At 39.4% G+C, this 19,630-nt stretch overlaps 1 protein-coding gene across 2 annotated transcripts in view; it reads right to left on the reverse strand.

The window, feature by feature from the left end:
- DIP2B (disco interacting protein 2 homolog B) overlaps positions 1–19,630 on the reverse strand; it is a 242,390-nt gene that overhangs the window by 62,762 nt on the left and 159,998 nt on the right. For both annotated transcript variants that reach the window (XM_075591661.1, XM_075591659.1), the window contains exons 4-9: positions 16,470–16,595; positions 14,862–15,074; positions 8,697–8,867; positions 7,398–7,517; positions 5,038–5,235; positions 2,689–2,780 (exon numbers count right to left, since the gene is read on the reverse strand). In XM_075591661.1, coding sequence (XP_075447776.1) covers positions 2,689–2,780; positions 5,038–5,235; positions 7,398–7,517; positions 8,697–8,867; positions 14,862–15,074; positions 16,470–16,595 — 920 coding nt within the window. The remainder of the gene's footprint in view (positions 1–2,688; positions 2,781–5,037; positions 5,236–7,397; positions 7,518–8,696; positions 8,868–14,861; positions 15,075–16,469; positions 16,596–19,630) is intronic.

Raw genomic sequence — 19,630 nt, forward strand, 5'->3', positions numbered from 1 at the left:
GCTCAGCCATGCAACACATTCTCTACCATTATTGAAGTGTTTCATAATTAACACGTGTATAACTTTTATAATCAGGCCCTAAGCTTTACTAAGAGGAGCATAACAACACATGCCGCTAAACATACAACTTTCATCACAGGACAACCAGTGTTTATGCGGAACCACATTATTGCAATCTAAGCTGTGTTATAAAGCAAAAAAAGGGTCATGTTTAAGAATATCTGGGATTTTTTTTTTTTTTTTCAAAATAGAAGACTGGTGGCGAATGTCACAGCAAAGCATGTCATTATGATTTGTTACCCGTTTTGTCACTCGACATTAAAGTAAATATTTGGAGTGGCTATTGCAAAAAAATATTTCAACCTGAGAAGCCGATAAAAGGATTTGATTCAAAGCAAACAGGTAGATGGTGTGTGCCCCTTAACTGAGGTATACGTGGAAATCTCTTAGGAATAAAATGACATTGGTCACCATGTCATGGCCTGTTTGCTTCTATTGACATGTAACTCTACTTGAAGGGAAGTAAGGCATGCCATGTACCATCATCTCTGACTAAATATCTGTTTGGAAAAAGAATATACTCATCGAACTGATGCACGTGACCAGCGTGGATAGGACAAAAAGGCAGACACAAGAAAAAACAACAACATTATCACGTGTCATGACAAAACAAATTGTTTGTAATCATAGAAATGTAAAGTGCACCCCAATCTAATGTGCTCAGAACTGTGATATAATTTCCTGCATCATTTGGTCCAATATTACTGTGCAGGGCAAGCGGATTTTACTGGACATGTTTTTATGCTTCACATCACTACAGATTTTTGTTCAGTGACACCTTATAGGGAAATACTGGCAAAATCAGAACTTAGACAGAAATCGGCAGGATTCAAATCAAGAGGGGCTGGATGAAGCTTCTGAAATACAACTAAAAAGCACATTGAAAAGGGAAGGAACTATATGCATACATTTATTATTGCTGTTATCATAAATGGTGTTCTCACGTCACAATACCACATTAAAGGCTAGGAGTCGTATTATTCTACTTATGAGCGCACGCACGCACACAGGCACACACACACACACGCACGCACACATACACGCACACACACGTGTGTATATCTTTGACAAATAATCATTATGATTACCCTGTGGTTTAGCTGTTCTACCTAAATAGCCACACTACAGGGGAATGTTTATCACATGTAAATATCCATTACAAGGATGGCAAACTTGGATAATTCCCTGAGAAAACAAAGTGTTATTACTTTTTTGATTCACAGAACAGCTGTGCGAGCTCCTAACAGCACAAACTTCTGCGGCTATAAAACTTCTACAGATCTCTTTAAGTCTTCAATAAAACATATTTCCTCCAGCAAAAAACATTAGAAGCCTCACATGAAATATTCAATACCTGACAATAATTGTTCTTCTGTTTTAGAATACATTATTTTTTTTTTGCATGAAAAGTGGAGGATGGAATACAAATACCTGTACTTAAGCAGTTGTATTTTCAAGCGTATTCCCATTAACAATGTTTCAATTTTAAATAAATAGGAACCATTGAACGTGACATGACTGCTGCAAAGATTTACGTATTGCGTGATTGTGTCAGCATGTTGCCAGATTTCTAATACGCAACAGCTTTAGATCACTTGGTAACCACAGAAGTATAGAAAGATTATTCATTCATGCTGCATATACCAGAGTGAGTCAATACTACTTTATAAAAACAATAATCTGAATGTAATACAAAATATTGTAAGGCCCATGAACGTTAATAATAGGCGCAGATTAGTCGTTTTGAGCAGTTAGCAGTCAGCCAGTACAGTGTGTCACCTTAACAAACAGCATTAATATTGATTTAAATTGGAGCTTTCTGTGTAATTCAAATACTTGATTTACAGTGCCTTAGTGTAAAATTAATCCATTCTTGGAGTCTGTAGTCCAATCATCTGATATAAATCTTACTAGATTTAGCTGGCGCTTTTGACAAGGCTACAAATAAATCTATTTCCCCACATAGCCGCTCAGTTGTCTACGTATCTCATCATTCTATCTACGTTGTGTTACTTTCACTAGAATATGATCCTGATTTCTTATCTTTTGTTTAACTCTTCCTTTCAATAAGGTTAATACTGTGCTTCCTCTGCATTTTAAAAGCTCATCAATTTAATCTAATCAGACATCTCTGCAGACAACACTAAACTAATTTGGAAATATATCCACATAATAAGGAACAAAAGCACACAAATGGTCAAGTGGTAACAAATAGTGATGACAAATAGTACTGCCATCAAGGATAAACCACTTGCTGAATGAAGTTATCATCACAGAATGTTCAACACAACGGACACTAGGGGAGTTGGTGAGGCATTTTGTTCACAGAGCGCTTTGCATCTATTCATTCATTCATTCGTATTCCAGGAAGACATAATATAATATGCTATTGAGAATATCAGAGACCACTAAAGTGGCTTTTCCGTGTCAAGTGTTTTGGTACTAAAACAAATCAAACAAAAATCAAGAAAAAGGCTAATATAATTATGTTAGCATTATTATACTAGTTTTTTTAAAGTACGCTCTTGCTCTACGTAAGTGCCTGCAAAAGCATCAATTCTCCTTTACACATAAGCAAAATAAATACTTAAATAAAAAAATGAAAAACATAAGATAATAATACATTACCCTGTCACCTGGTTTTAACACTTGTTCATTTTTGGTTCCCAGTTTGTTGAGCAGAGTAAAAGCCAACCTAACACTTCTGGTCCACAACTTGCCTGGAAAATAATACATGCAGTCTTACCAGTTGTTGTAAAAAGCAGACAAGCCAACACTGTATGCAGTACTAAATGTATCAGCTCAATAAAACTTCAAAAACATATATTTGAAATCTGTTCATTTCTTTATATTTATGGCGTGGTCAGTGTACTGTTGCAGCAACACTTCAATTGGAAGAGTTGAGCTATGCGCTCCTTCCAAGTTTTGTTAAAAAGCTATTTTTCTATGGAAGTAATTGGGAATTTATATTCTGATGCATAAATAGAAGACTACTTACAAGGATCAAGAATTATATTGACTAATTAATTGAATTACTGATGTGCGTGTGCCTATCACACCATACATATGGCAATATTAATTTTCCAGTACATATGACTACATTGATCAGTAAGTGCCCGTTCCCCACCTTGACAAAGTGCTTCGGCGCGAAACGTGTAGGTTTGGGCTTTTTGTCCTTGTATGTCTCTTTTATGATCCATTAAAAGTACTATTTTTTTTATTCATGGGAACGCATTCTCTGTCATCAATTGTTTCTATGGAAGTAGTGCTCTGTTTTTTCCTTGGCTGTCCCTGTTACAATGATCAGTAACATTGGAATCATTTACCCCATCTTATCGGTTTAGTCTCTTAAAAAAATCTACCTATACAGCCCCATTTATTTTTGATACTTTACTTCTTTTTCATCATGATCACGATTTATTGTGAATTTTTTTTTGCAGATTTTCTGTTGTAAGTATCATAACATTTTGCATATGACATACTGGGAATTTCCTACAAATGTTATAAATCCACCCAGCTCCGTGAAACGTAGAAACTACTTTGCTATTTCCTTTCTCCTAGCCGGTAGTCAGTGTTACACTGTGAAGTGGCTTCTCAGTGCTGGGGAAGTGTTCTGCTCCATTAAAACATACTGTATAGCAGGGGTGTGAAAAAACTGGGGGGTGGGGGGGAGGGCGCAAGATTTGCTAGGAGGGTTTGCAGCGGCCCCGTGCCTTTCCCCAAGGCCTTTAAATTAAATGCCGGGGCAGGCGAGGCTTCTGTAACGTCCTTGCCTGCTGCCAGCCGGGTCTTCGGCGACACGTCACCATGGTAACGCGATGTCAAATGACGCGTCGCTATGACAACGTGTGTCAAATGACGCTGCAGGGTCACGTGATGTGACATGACCCGCAACATCATTTGACGCCGGGTTCTAACCGAGGGGGGGTGCGAATGCTGGGTCTCCCAGGCAGCGGGGTGCACACCAAAAACTTTGCGCACCCCTGCTGTATAGGACTGAAATGCTCAGCACTTGCAAGCAGCTACTGAATGGCCTATAAAGGTACAGCAGCGGTATTCATTGTATAGTTCATAATGTTGGGTGCTGTGCTTTTAAACAGCTACTAAATGCATCTGAAATTAGTAAACATTATACAAACATTGATAACAGGGGCTTGTTGGGAACCTATAAAAAGAAACCAACTGATTTTAAAGCAGAAGGGATGAGGAAATTCACAAGTCAGAAACAATAAAAAAACAACCCTCTTCCCCAGAAAATCAATGATTCGTCCTCAGGTTCCTGTAATGTTAGGGTCAGGGATTCATGAACGGAGGATTTTGTTTTGTCTCAACATTTTCTTAAAAATAAAATCGACTGAACAGTTTTATTTATTTAGGTTTTTTTTAACTGTCAATTGAGTTTATTTGCTCAGGTAATTGTTGGACTGAGCCAATAACAGAGCTATAATAACCATTCCTGTTTAAGCTAATAGAACATTTTCCATGAAGTCAGAGACCCATTGGTGGTATATAGAAAGAACATTTATATTTTATGACGTTACAAGTTATAACATGGAGATGATGTGCTAACTATATTACTGAAAACAGTGTGCCCAAATGCTCCCAAATTCCACCCGTAAAGTTACCTTTACACTTTATTTACATTTTCAAACGGGATACCACCTTAATATAATATAAGAGGAATATAATATGTTCCAGAATACATGACATCAGTTCACTGGGAAACAGTTTATAAGAAGTTAAAGGCCCCAGGTATAGAACGCTCTGTGCTACAGTATGTTGGGATAAGGGAAGGATTCCTAGAAGAGAAATTAAATGATGCATGATTTTGGGTTGATGATTTGACTTCCCATCTGCAATACATCAGTTACTAATAGCATCAACCAATTTGACTATGTATTTGCAGAACCATCTTCTCGTTAGTAGAATATTGCTTGAATAAAAGTAAAAAGGATGCAATTTAAGCGAAAATATTACCGTATGTTAAAGTATACACAGGTTTCCCTGTGACATCAAGTGCAGTAAGACACGAGCATTTCGCTTGGGTCGTCCCCCAGCGCTGCAAAGCTGCTTCAATGGATGGAGGCCAGTTACACACCACACCCAGGGGTTCACCCTTCACAGGGGTCATCTGACGACCTTCTGGTTTAGGTTGATTTGGATCTGGTCGTGGAACTGAAATAATTAAGTCGTTAAAAAAATATATCTTCATTCCTATAAACTGCAAGTTATTACTAATAATACCAATTTCCACTAGCTACCATTTGAATAGGATTAAGACAAAATGTATGTTATTGATAAAAAAAAAGAAGCTATTCAAGTACATAAAAAATCAGATCCACTTTGGATTATTTAAATGGACAGGGTTTATGAACACTTGATCATCTTATGTAATAAAAAATATGCGTCAGAAATTCCCAGATAAGCAACACAACAACACACCTTTTTATCAAATTTAGCACAGTCTTCAACACCACATTATTAAGTTGAAATAGTACGCCATTTCAAAATAAAAAATACATCTAATTACAAAAGCTGCTAGGGAGAGTTAAAATGTACAAAGCTACGGGAATATATAGTTTGGTGGTAATGTCACTGCCTTCAAAGTATAAATCTCTGTGCTAGCAAAATTTGATCTTTTGAATGTCACTTCATCTCCCTGTTCCCCCAAGCACCAAAATTAGATTGTAAGCTCTGTGGGCAGAAATATTTGCATGTAAAAAAAGTCTATGCACTGAACATTTTTCTTTTTTTTTTAAAAACACGGTCTGTGTGTGTGTGCGCATCTGTGTCTGTGCGTCCGCCCCTCTGTCTGTATATGTATATATACACACACAGACGCGCGGACGCACAGACACAGATGCGTTTCACATATGTATGTATGTATCACTCTGATTCAACTGCCCCAGTATCATTGACCAGAGAGGAGGAATAATAGCGGTGTGACCGGAGCAACTATAACAGCTGACCAATTCTCCCTATCACCTTTTGACGTCACGAGAACGGGACTTTGAGCTTTCATCGCAAGATTTGACTATTGGAGTAGTAGCCAAACGAACAGTAATGTCCAAGTATCAGTGCGACAGACCATGAACAGGCTGGGTATAAATCTTTATTTAAATGTCCACTAACTTCCTCTGATGTGAGCCATAAATGAAGTATAATGGAGTAGCTAATCAGATCCTGATTCAGGTTAGCCAAACATCAAATGCCAACAATTAACTCATTTATTAGTAGTAGCCGTGTATCAAGACATAATTCTCTAAGTGGGATTTATGGAGTATTAAGGAAAGAAAACAGCACTATGACAATTCAATCCTGTTAACCACCACACTATTGAGAGATACTACTTAGAATAAACAGGCCACAATGACGTGCTGTAAATAGCAGCAGGCAAACCTCCATTAGCAAACTCGCAGTTAGATGAAAAGATGGCTCCACAGGCTTGCATCCAGCAGAAAGAGTGTAGACACTGAGGAGGGGTGCGGATCACAGCAAGCGAGGAATATAAGGGATACGGCACACCCAAAATGTAATTAAACCAATTTATTGGGTAACAAAAGATGGAGACATCAAAAATAGGGTACAAAAATCACTGACGCATTTCGGGCGCAAATGCCTTTTGTCAGAGTAAGAGTACTCTTTGACAAAGGGCATTTGCACCCGAAACGCGTCAGAGTGATTTTTGTACCCTATTATTGATGTCTCCATCTTTTGTTACCCAATAAATTGTTTAATTACATTTTGGGTGTGCCGTATCCCTTATATTCCTCGCTTGCTGTGCTCCGCACCCCTCCTCTGTGGATTCTATTACTGGTGTTGTAGCCCCAAAAACAGATGCATCGGATAAGAGAGGGAGACACCGGCATTTCCCTTCAATTTCTTTATTTGTATATAATGCCGAGAAATTACTCTTATTACCATATAATCTAAGCCAAGGCACCCTTTTCTGTTCGCACCCCCATCTGCTCTCCCTCTCTGCTCGCGCCCACTCCCTCCTTACCTGCTCTCTAGCTTCGGCGGCATCATGTAATGTCACCGAAGAGCCGGCTGAGAGCAGGTAAGAAAAGTTACAGTGATGTATTACAACAATTGCATGCTGCAAAGTGTGTCAGTCCAGCCGTCCTGGAGAAGTGTAGCTTTGTTGAAGGGGACCTTTTAATGGAACAGTATGGCTGTTTTTCATAGATATAAATGGACAGAGCTTTTTTAAAAAAAACAAAAAAAAAAACCTCATGATTCCATGCATGTATGATTCGTGAACAGCTAAAGTTACTGGAACATACTTGCTATTGTTAGAGGAAAAACAATGAGTTTATGAATTTATGCTCCTTTACCTTCCACAATCTCTTCAAAATCATCCACAAAAAACTCTTTTAAGGGTGGCCTTTTTGGTCGTTTGAGCGTGTTAAGTAGCTGCTGGATTTTTGTGGACACGCGACTATTCACAGCGACACCTGCAAGAACAGAATGAACATTAGCAATAATACCCTTACAGAGGAGAGAGTTGCGACGTTCCCTGGCTCCAAGGACATTATTCATACAAGAGACAGTAAGAAATAAAATAATTTGACATTTACAGAAAAACTAATATATAATTTCTAAATTCAAGTTATGAAGCTATTCTCAGAAGTGCAAATGATTGATAGTGAATATTTTGGGTAACCATAACTTGTTCCTAAAAGAAAAAGAACTAAAAAAAAAAAAAAATATACTGCATTTACTTCTCATTAGTAAAACCTCACATTAATGTAAAATATTATTATGGCTGCTTAGTGACATACAGATTTGGTAACCGCTAAATGTATACATGCTGTTGGGGGTCGAAAATCCCCATTAAAGCCTATGGTGAGTATCAGCTGAAAATGGTAAAACAGCACCTTCGGCATGTATAGAAAGGCTCCACACACAAGGAAACCAGGGGAAGGACAATTTAGTTGATCTTCAGTGTATATAGTTACTCCCCCAAATACAAGACTGGAGCAACTCCTAAAAGAATTGGGAACATTTTGAATATCGACCTTAATAATTTAAAGAGGCAGTCTCACTTGGCTTTATGATATTTAGAAACCTTATAGCAAACATTTGACTTTTTTTATAAAGATAATTCTCTTAAAAAAAAGACGCTGCATTTTAAGCAAGTCTTTCCCCCACATCGTACAGCAAATTTATAATAAAATAAACCTCGTTCACCAAGAAAATACATTTCTATGTTATAGTACTGGAAAATTAGCAACATAATATAGTTATAAGGATAAAGACTTGCTGGGCCTGGCATTCCTTATACTATACTTCTAATTGACTACTAAATTACATATAGTTATATACAAATAACCCCAGGACTCAAAATGGAGAGAACACAAGAATACAGCAAATAATAATAAAAAAAAAGGGTATTGATAGTTAAATTAAAAGATATGCAGTTATATGTAAGACATTCCATCTGAATACGACATGAGATCGAATCGTAACTCCCGATATTCTGAGCATCCAAAAGTTATCATAAACTCTGAACAACTTGGTAGTCTCCATATCAAACCTGTGCAGCTCATACAAGCAAAAAAACAGAGACATACAGCACAGCCGTCATAACACATTTTTCTTCTGAGACTCGCTAAGGAATAGTGATCACCTACCATCTGCAGTGTCCATCAAGCTAGATCTTCTAGGCGCTTTGTGCATCCCTTTAACCAGACCGGCAGGGGGCAAGTCAATGTTTGCCGGGCGCACCGAGGACAAGGATGACGAGGAGGAGGATGTGGTGGTGGTGGTGTTGGTAGTGACATCAGGAGGAGCCGAGAAACTTTCTGCAAGAATCAAAACAGACATCAATATAAAACACAGCCTCGTGTACCACCGCATACAACGTAAAGAAAGCCGCAAACACACTCGGTTTACAAACAAATAAATCATTTTAAAAACAACTTAAGCAATGTCATTATTTTCCATTAACAATTGTAAAAAGCTATTTTTTTCCCCCCGCTTGAAAATGAAGAGGTATGCTCTTAAATGAGGAATTTCTTAGCAATGCCCCCGCAATTACATCACACAGGCTTATGCCCCTTTCCTGTCATACATTAAGTGGGCAGAAATGTAAAATTAATAACAGGATAACATGCACCACAACCAACGTCATATACACCATTACATGCCCATGTGGGCTTTGTATACGCTGGTAAAACCAACAGGATGTGCAAAACGCGATTTATCGAGCAAAGGAGTAAAATTAATGGCAAATAAGGAGACTGTGCTGATTTCTCAGTGTACTGAGTTTAAACATACAGTGGCCTCACTAAAGCTAATGGGAATTTATCAAGTGCAGAAGACCCTTTCAGGGTCAGATAAGGGCACTGCTCTCTTACAAAGAGAAGCGTTTTGGACATTCACACTTGACACAGTTTTCCCGAGGGGGCTCAATGATTTTATGTCTCTTAATTGTTTTCTTAATATTAGATAACAGGGGCACACACATGTTTTTACTTCTTTTCCATAGATTCTCTGGATGCTACTGCTGCTGCCGATCTCCTCTTCACTCGTGTCTTATTCTCTCTAAGCTTTTAAGTTTTATGTGTCCATAATTTGTTAGTAAGCCGGTTCACATTCTTCCTCCCCCCCCTCCTTTTTAATAAAAAAAATTATTCTGGGGACATGTTTTTTCCCGTATGGTGTTGTATAGCACTTAGTTTGCCAACCGGACTCTCACCCTGACCCACTCCATCTCTCTCCTCATGTGAACATCGTGCCCATATACTACGTATCAATCCCTCCTCCTTGATCTTCATTTTGAAGCTGGAAGATACGCAATTCTGCAGATACCCCTGCGCATGCGCAAAGAAGGATTACAGAGGCACCAGAGATAGAAAGCCAGGATCTCCAACCCCCGCGGCAGATTTATTTTATTTTATTTATAAAATATTTTACCAGGAAGTAATACATTGAGAGTTACCTCTCGTTTTCAAGTATGTCCTGGGCACAGAGTAAAACAAATAATACATGGTTACAAATACAGTTACATAAATGAACAGGGTATACATTATATAGATGACACCCACGATGGAAAGATCGCGAGAGGACCGGACCAATCAGGATCCAGGACCAAAGACGAGACGGCGTGATGACGTCATCCGGCACGGAACGAGGAACCTGATGCGAGCGCATTCGGCTGAATGCGGAAGAGGACGACGGATCAAGGGAGATCCACGTGGGACAATCGGTCATGATTTTAATTAACTTCACCTGTGTTTGGGACTACTTAGTTTGGACTTTTTACAGTTTGGGGTATTCTATTCACTTGAGAAAGACCACACAGTTGGTTGAAATGTTGTGTTTGTTGATCGAATAAATTCATTTTGAAAATTCCGTAGTGCCCTGGAACATCTATTTTTTTCATACATTAAACCAGGGGAGTGCAAACTTTTTCTGCTGCCTCCCCGTCTTTCCTGACTCGATGCTCACGCCCCCACCCCCATCCCTACCTTAGACCTGCGTCTAATGACGCGGCGGGGTCATGGGATGTCACGTCACCCGTAGCATAATTTGACGCATGTGACGTCACATGACTCCGTGGCACCATTTGACGCCGCGTTGCTATGGCGACACGTCACAGAGCACCTGAACCTCAGTAAGTATAGCATTGCAGATGCCTCAAGCAATCTTGGAGAAGAGCGCGGGGCCTCTGTAACTGCCGTGTTCCCCCTCCCCCAGAAAGATCTCCCGCCCCCTGTGGGGTGAACCCCCCCCGTGTGCACACCGCTGCATTAAACAAACGAAGCATAGGGAGAAGGCAGGTACCGCTTAAGGCTGAGTCCCCGATGGCACTTAGCGTGCTCATGCTTGGAGAGCGCTCCAAGCATGAGCACCGGATGTTCTGCATTTACACCCCGGATGTTCTGCATTGCGGGTAGTTGAGTGTGCGGGAAAGTTTTTTTTGGTTTACCTAAGCGCCGAGATTGTATGCCCGCTCACGAGCGCACGCGCACAGCGTGAGCGGGGACTTACATATATCTATATATGTAAGTAACCGCCGAAATCGCCGCCCGCCAAGCGCTAGCGGGGACGCAGCCTAATATGCATCTCAGGAACAGAACAACACTAAATAGTGGTGATCAAGCAACTGTCTGCATAGTTTAGTTAAGGATGCTCCTAACATGTGGGTTTTAAAAGGAAATAAGACACAAATTAGAATTTTTTAAGTAGATTATAAACATGGTAAGCGCACACATGCAAGGGGTTTAATTTCCTGTAATATGATATCACTGTGCGGTGAGCCGAAGGAGGTCACAGGCAAAAAGGATACCCCTTTATTCTCCATTCTGATTGGCCCGCTCACTCATGGTCTTCGTTAACAGAAAAATGCATGGGAAAAAAAAGCAAATGTTTTATTTAAGGATTATTACATTTGTTTGCCAACTAAATTGTGAAATTGTTTACAATTCCTGGTGCTTTTGTTAATGGAGTAGGCTTTTTCAACATGAAGACATCTGGTTCTCTTCTTTATTCAAAATGTTCTTTATGGTTTAAACAAAGGAATAATAAAAAAAAAAGTGCAACACAGATGTTTTCTGCAGTTTTGGTGCTATCTCGCTGCAAATTGTTCATCATTGCTAGACTAGTTATATATTGGAATAGAAAGAAAGCCAGGGCGTATCATTTCAGAGCACACCTCCATGTTTCTAATATTGCAGCAGACTTAATGTAGATATAAATCGTAAAAATCAGGGTATCAATTTTAAATACCCCCAGTTGTTCTAGCACCCTCCTAATTTATCCAACATCTATTTGTATGTACTAGCACCCTCATAGTTACAATACCCTCTTCTCCTAGAATTGATTTGACAGTCTTAATATTATTAACAAGAAGCTCCCCGGCGTTTCTGCGGTACTTCGAGCTCGGGGGCCCCTCAGTGCCAGAGATGTCCATGGTTAATGTTTGCTGGCTAGGAAGCGAGGTCTGCGGTTCTGCTGTAACGGACCGGTGTGGCGGATTATTCACTTACGTGCAATCACCACAATTTCCAGGGACCATTCACATGACTGGATGTTAACATGTTAACAGTAGATAATGGCTAGTGCACATTAATGAATAAAAGCCTACAAATAAATTGTCTCATCGCATTTAACTTTCAGGAAAAATGTTTATTGAGAGGGGATATTCATTTTATTTTATTATGAAACCGCATTTTCATGATAGCCAACAGGTTCATGGGCTCAGAGTAACCTCTCTCTTACATTGTCCATGTACTGGATTGCTCTAATCTGTTTATGCATACTGTAGCTGAATTGTCATTGTCCAATGTGATACACTCTCCCACCACACTGGACACAAGTGCCATAAACCTATTAATAGCATAGAAGATGCAGTGTGCCAGCAGAGAAATCCTAGGCACAAAAAGAAACTCCTGTTTTGCTAGTTTGGAGAAAAGCCAATAAAATAGTAGCAATGAAGCACTCAACGCATTTTCACATTCAAAATAACACATGGGCAGTGACGGAACTAGTGAATTGGCTGATAATTAACACCTCATACATTAACCTTGGCCCCATGCAGACGCACTTACCAGAACGCCCTCTTATCGTCTCTCTACATTTTTCCTATAAACAAATTAGATTGTAAGCTCTTCGGAGCAGGGACTCCTTTTCCTAACTGTTACTTTTATGTCTAAATCACTTCTCCCCTTCATGTGTTATTTATATTATTTGTTATTTATATGATTGCCACTGCTGTAAAGCGCTATGTACATTAATGGCACAAAGTTCACCTTTCCTGTCTCACCCTCAAATACTTTCTGGGCAAGCTACCCAGCTTTTGTCCCTGAGGAAGCTCCTTTGCTGGAGGGAAACGCGCGTTGGACGCGCCATGTTGTCAGTCTCCTACTTGGAGCTGCTTTTATGTAGTGTTCTGTAGTCTCCTGGATTTATCTATGTAGATCTGAATTGGGTACTTCACCTACACTCAGTGTGCAAGCATGCCTGCTCTTTATATGATTTAACCATTTGGAGTGTGCTGTAGATTGATTCAATGATTAATATGCTGTGAACATTTGTTTCACTATGCTGTGAATCACTCACCCTCCATCAATACACTATCAGTAGCACTTTTATATATATATTGGATGGCAAAACATGTATAATTAACATCTTCAAGTGCTTTGTGGTTTACAATTCTAAGCAGGACTGCTGTAGCCTTACGACACATTCTAGTCACTGAGTGTGCATATCACTTGTGTACCTGATCTCATAGGTGCCCCAGAGGGGTTTATACCCTGACTAAGCAGTGTTCTGTGTCCTGTAGTTTATACTACCTATTGTCGGTTGAGACCACTCTAACACACATTCACTGACACAGACGCTAGTTACTGTCAATTTAATTTATTTTTAATGCACAATACACGACGTTTTTGGTAATATATGTTTTATGGCAATATAATAAAAGTTAAATTTTAAAATAAGTAGGAGTGCATTATAGTGAATTCTTTTAGGAGACACATCCACTCTGTGTTTTCCTTCCCCCCCTGTTCTGATTCACTTTTCAGTTCACAGTTTGCACCCACTTTTTGGATTACCATTTATTTATTCATTATTTGCTTCAATTAGTGTGGTTTTGTGATCACTCCCTAACCCTAGTGTTTCTTCCAAGCTACCCAGCTACCTGAACAAGCTCCTCACCCCTATCACATGCAGCACCTATCACCTGAGATCAGACTCCAAAAGACTATTCATGGTCCCACGGCTCAACAAAATATCCGGACGTTCCTCCTTCTCCTTCCGTGCACCCCAAAACTGGAACAACCTACCAGAGACTCTCATATCCACCACCAGCTTAAGTTCTTTCAAATCTAAGGCTGTCTCACACTTTAATCTGGTCAGTAACTGTTTCATACGCTCATAATATATATTTTCTTTAACTGTGCACGCAATGTCTTGTATATAATGTATACCTTGTTCATTTATGTAACTGTACTTGTAACCATATATTATTTGTTTTACTCTGTGCCCAGGACATACTTGAAAACGAGAGGTAACTCTCAATGTATTACTTCCTGGTAAAATATTTTATAAATAAATATAAATAAAGACATACAATACATACAATTGTAGGCCCCAGTGCCAATATATGAGCTGGCCCCCCTTGGAAACACACACTTGTAAAAAAATAAACACAATTTGCAATGTTCCCTCTGCTCCTCACCAGTCTCCCCAAATGCTCCCTCCTCCATATCTTCTCTCCCCCCCCTCCATGCTCCCTTTCACCATTATCTCCCCCACATATTCCCTCCTCACCATCCTCTCCTCTACATGCTCCCTCCTCACCTCCCGCCCCAGGGTCCTACACGAGGATCAGGACCTTGAGACGGGAAGGAGGGAACCCATCCAGATAGCTGACCCTGCAGAATAGCCGGGAGGATGGGTCCCTGGCCAGTTGGCGCCCTGATGCAGTTGAACTGGCTGCACATATGGTAGTTCTACCACTGCATATGGGTAGTTTTTTTCCAGTGCACAAAGTAATTCCATTTAGTCAAAGCACTGTACACTTTGTGTTGTCCAAAACATATTTTCATTGCTATATCAGGAACTTGAAAATGCACAGATATAACCCTACCACAGTTATAGCACAACCTGATGCTAAATAGCAACAAACTAAATTATGTTGGTTTTACTCTTATGCTTGCTACACATTACCATGCATTGTGTTGCTGGCTGGTACAGCACAAAACAGCTTATAGAAAACAAACATTTTAAAAACTACGGAGTGCTAACGAAACCAATGTACAGTAGAAGAATGAGATTATATTTTTACTTACCTATATGAGTATTGGAAAGTATATCAGCTAAGGATCCACTGGTACCTTTAACTTCTCCATGTGATAATGTGGAAGATGCTGATGAAGATGTTGATGACCCCTGAACAGACCTGTTGATCCACGACTCTGTATTCTGTAAACTTTGAGTCAGGACTGCAGAAAGCGCAGCCCTACGTCTTAGGGAACCTTCATCCTCAGACGCAGATGATGTATCTGTATGTTAAAAAGATGCAGTAGTCTTAATACAGTGGCAGGAACAGCAACTGATTTACATGAAGTTCAATATTATGTGTCATAAACTTAAATGTGTATACCCAAAACATTTCAGCTGTAGGACAAGAGTAAAACATGTGGTCTATAGGGCCATTTTCAAATCTTGAGACTACAGTTGGGCCCCACACATATGGCGGGTTCCGTTCCAGGCCGCCGCCGTAAAGCGGAAATCGCTGTAAAGCGGGGCCCTACTGTACTGTATTGTACTTTTGAAAACAGAAAGGCAGAGCTGTAAACCGACTGTTTCGCTGACAAATGGCATCTGACAAGGAGTTGCGCACGCACTAAAACTGTTGTTTTGTGACAGCCAGATACTCAGCTGCTGAGTGCGTCATGCCGAAAATCGCTGGAAGCGCCGAACCTAATGAATATGGGTATACATTGGGAAACGCCGTAAAGCGGAGCGCAGTAAAGCGGGGCCCTACTGTACACACACGAGAAACTACAGCTGAGAATTTGTGAGAAAGGCTGCTCTAGAGTTTGTGAGACTGTAGGCATAAAATGTAAAAAGGCAATCTGGGTTGGTGTCCATCTCATTCACATTAACCAATTCTCCTTTTCCCTGTTAGTGTCAACCTGTTCTGCCTCTTTGCTCCTTTCATTCCATCACTTCTCCATACATCTTCATCTGCCAACAGATCCCTTCTTCTCTCCTCTCCTACCTAATTTTGGGATCGCTACAGCTTAACCTCCTCAGATACAAGATCATTGGAAGGTATTACATGTCATGAGTTGGGTTTCAGGCCTATTTGTGAAAACGCTGTTAAACAAAGCTTGATGTATGAAACCACTGTTAACCCCTTTTGTGCAAAATGGCCCAGCAATGGAGTTATACATAGGAAACAAGGAGTTACAAAGTGAACTAATTTCATTTAAGTGAAACTACAATTGTGATAAATTAGAAAACGCAAAGTTATCACAGCACCCATGAAGAAAACATGTATATAGCGACGAAACGAACGCCGAGTGCAGCACAAAGTGCATTATAGCAGAATCACTTCAATCAAATGACCGAGATTAGAATAAATATTTCACTTTGAGTAACCTTTATAAGTGGTTCCTCAACTGATTACATATCGTTGAATATTTACATTTACTCATCACAAACTGTTCTGTTCTGCTGATCTGTTACAGTAAATCAAGATATAAAAGCCAGTACAGCACATATTTACATCAATGGCATCACATTCCGGTCTTTCCTTTTATCCCAGTAGAATAGGACTACTAAATCTGATTTGGATTTTAAGAGACGAATATTGTAGGCCATTTAGTGAGTAAACCCTCAGAATAAATACGCATGCTCTGCATGAATTTGGGAATAAATAAAATAATAACCTGGAGGTGTACATGCATCAGCTGGAGACTGGACAAATGTTGACCGCCTTTTGGTTGGCATAGGCAAACCCATCTTCTGTTCTTTATGTTTAGCCAAAGCTGCTTGCACTGCTTCTGTATGGATATCTGCAAGAGAAATATATATATATATATATATATTCATACTTTTTAGTACAATGCTGGTTTAATAGATGTGTGTCATATGTCCAAGCTATGTCATTTTTTTTTCACCCTCATACCCTGATACTGATCTTCATGCATTATGATTAGACAAAAGCCTCTTATGAAGAGATCAGAGGCTTTGTGTACAGTATAGTAATTTGGCACTAGACTTCTTCTGCTCATTACCTAATTTCACAAATATATATGCGTGATCAGAAAACATTATGGTAAAAACAAAGTGTCACTCTGTGTCCTGTGAACAACTAACAAATATTAACAGCATGTAGATTGCTTGGATGGATGTGGTGACAAGGAGTATTAGGCTCATCAACGGTGCAAACTTTGGTGAACTGGCGACCAGAAAATTATTATGGGTGGATTAAATTGTGCTGATCATGTGGTACTATGCGCTTGAACTGATTCCATCTTCTTGCCAAGTTCGTCTAACAATTGCGTTCCTCCCCTGCTTCCTATGTATTATGGTATGGTATTACCCAACTATATGATGTCCCACAAAGCAGACCCTCCTCTGGGCTTCCTCTCTGCGTCATTCAGAGAAAGGATGTGAGAGATGTTTTAAAATATAATTGTTCTGCAAAAAAGCTCCACAATTTGCACAAAAAAACAAAAAAAAACCAGCTCAAACGTTTGGAGAAACATTCGTAAATTTGGTGACAACCATACTGTCAAGTGTTTAGCAGGAAAAATGAATGCCTTGCAGGCGATTATTCAATCTTGAAAAACAATTGTTTATATTCACCGTTAATCAGTAGCTAGCAATGATTCTTCAAACAAAGACAATAAAGACCCTGGGCTGATGAAAATAGTTCATTTTGAAGGCTGTAGGTAGAGAAGTTTTTTGAAGGCCCAGATTATTTAGATAAATCCTTAAAGATTTGATTTTACTGTAACTGTGCAAATACCTTTTAACCTCAATTTTTTTTTTAGGTAAGCTTGAACCTGGTTTAAATTCAGGATTTCCTAAAAAAAAAAAAAAAAAAAAGGGTACATTGGAGAGTTGCTCCCTGTTAGTGTGTGTTTCAATTATTTTTAACACGTGTAAAATGGTTGGAGAGATGTGAAAATTAGAATCTACAGTATAAGACCTGAGGAACCATATTAATTCTCCCAAAGTTAAATTTATGTCTTGATGCACTTATCTCCTCTGTATAATTATATTTCCTGTATTGAAATGGTTTTTAAAAAATAAAAAAATAAAAATTGTACACCAATTGGGCAGTATAACAATACAAATATACATAACATATCTAAAAAAAAAAAAGGGGGGGGGTTGGTGGGAGGGGATTATCACAAGATTGTACATTTTGAGCTTGACAGTCAAGCATCCCAACTTTTGATATCTTTTTTTAGTACACCATGAACTAAGTTGACTTGCAGTAAGTTAAAATACATGATAGGGCAAGACCCCTGAGAAGGTTGGCACAATATACAGTATGTTTGCTAATTCTGGGCTTTCTGCCTTGCCAGACAAATATAGAAATGCTAGACTGTAAATCTTGAATATCACTAGCATAGATCGGAATCAGGCGTGAGTGGAATAAATAAAGCAATCTTGGGAGCAGGTTCATTTTTATAGAGCAAAAGCTCTCTATCCAAAAGATATGGTGTCTGAAGCAATCCTGGAGATCTCTAAAGATATTTTTTCTATAAAGAAAGAAATTAGGCTTATAAAGAAAGACAAATACATTTGTAAAGAAACACCCCACCCCCCCAAAAAAATATCGAATGGAATAGTTTTTCAAGAGGCGTGAACAAACAAGACTGAGTTTCTGTGCTATATTGTCCTAATCAGCACTATCACAATTTTATTAATGACCTGATCAGTGTTAGCATATTTATGTGGGAGGTTTAGATCTGTCGAATGCATTGCGGGTCGGTACGGTCTGTTCCCGCCTCTTGAAAAAAACTCAAGGCTCCTTGTTGAGGATTTTTTTTTAATTATTTTTTTTTAAGGAGCCATTTTAGAGAATAGTTAGTTGAGTTGAGGAAGGCAATTCGCTTTTATTTAGGCAGAATATTTACATAACAGCACACAATTCCACAAAGCCCACCAATTAAGTGGCCATTTTGTCCAGCACCACACCAAATATACATACACACAAATACAAACACACACACACACACACACACACACACACACACACACACACACACACACACACACACACACACACACACACACACGCATCCCTGTGCAGTATGTGAGACTTTTGTGTCCCAGGTAAATGTCAAGAAATTACAGAACACACAATAATATACAGGTAGTCCTCGTTATCTAATGTTTCACTTTACAAAAGGGGTAGAGAGAAGACATCCTTGAGCAGAACGCAGGAGACGGGATGGTGTATAGCGATACATTAGGGCTGAGATGTAATTAGGGCAGAAGAGTGTAAAGCTTTAAAATTGAGGAGAATCGAGTGCGTGATCCGGGATTTGATAAGAATCCAGGAGAGGGATTTCAGCAGGGGAGACGCTGAGACAGATGTAGGAAAGAGTAGAGTGATTCTGGTAGCAGCGTTAAGGATAGAATGAAGGGGAGACAAGTGAGAGGCAGGAAGGCCGGACAGCAGGAGGTTACAGTAAACAAGATGGAAGAGAATGAGGGCCTGAGTCAGAGTTTTAGCAGTGAGCAACAGAGGAAAGGGCGTACCACCTTTGTAATATTGTGGAGGAAAAAATGACAGGTTTTAGCTACCTTTTGAATGTGAGGGGAGAATGTGAGAGAGGAGTCGGGTGTGACCCCTAGGCAACAACATGCTTGTGCTACTATGTGTATGATAGTGCTTCCAATTGGAATATAGAAGGCGGTAGTAGGGCCAGGTTTGGGAGGAAATATGAGGAGCTCCATTTTTGCCATGTTAAGTTTAAGTCGGCAGATGGCCCTTCAGGATGATATCCCAGAGAGAAATTCAGAAACTTTGGTCTGTACAGCAGGTTTAAGTTCAGGGTTTGAAAAGTAAATGTGTACGTTATCAGCA

Source organism: Ascaphus truei, chromosome 3 (assembly GCF_040206685.1).
Source record: "Ascaphus truei isolate aAscTru1 chromosome 3, aAscTru1.hap1, whole genome shotgun sequence".
Lineage (NCBI taxonomy): Eukaryota > Metazoa > Chordata > Amphibia > Anura > Ascaphidae > Ascaphus > Ascaphus truei.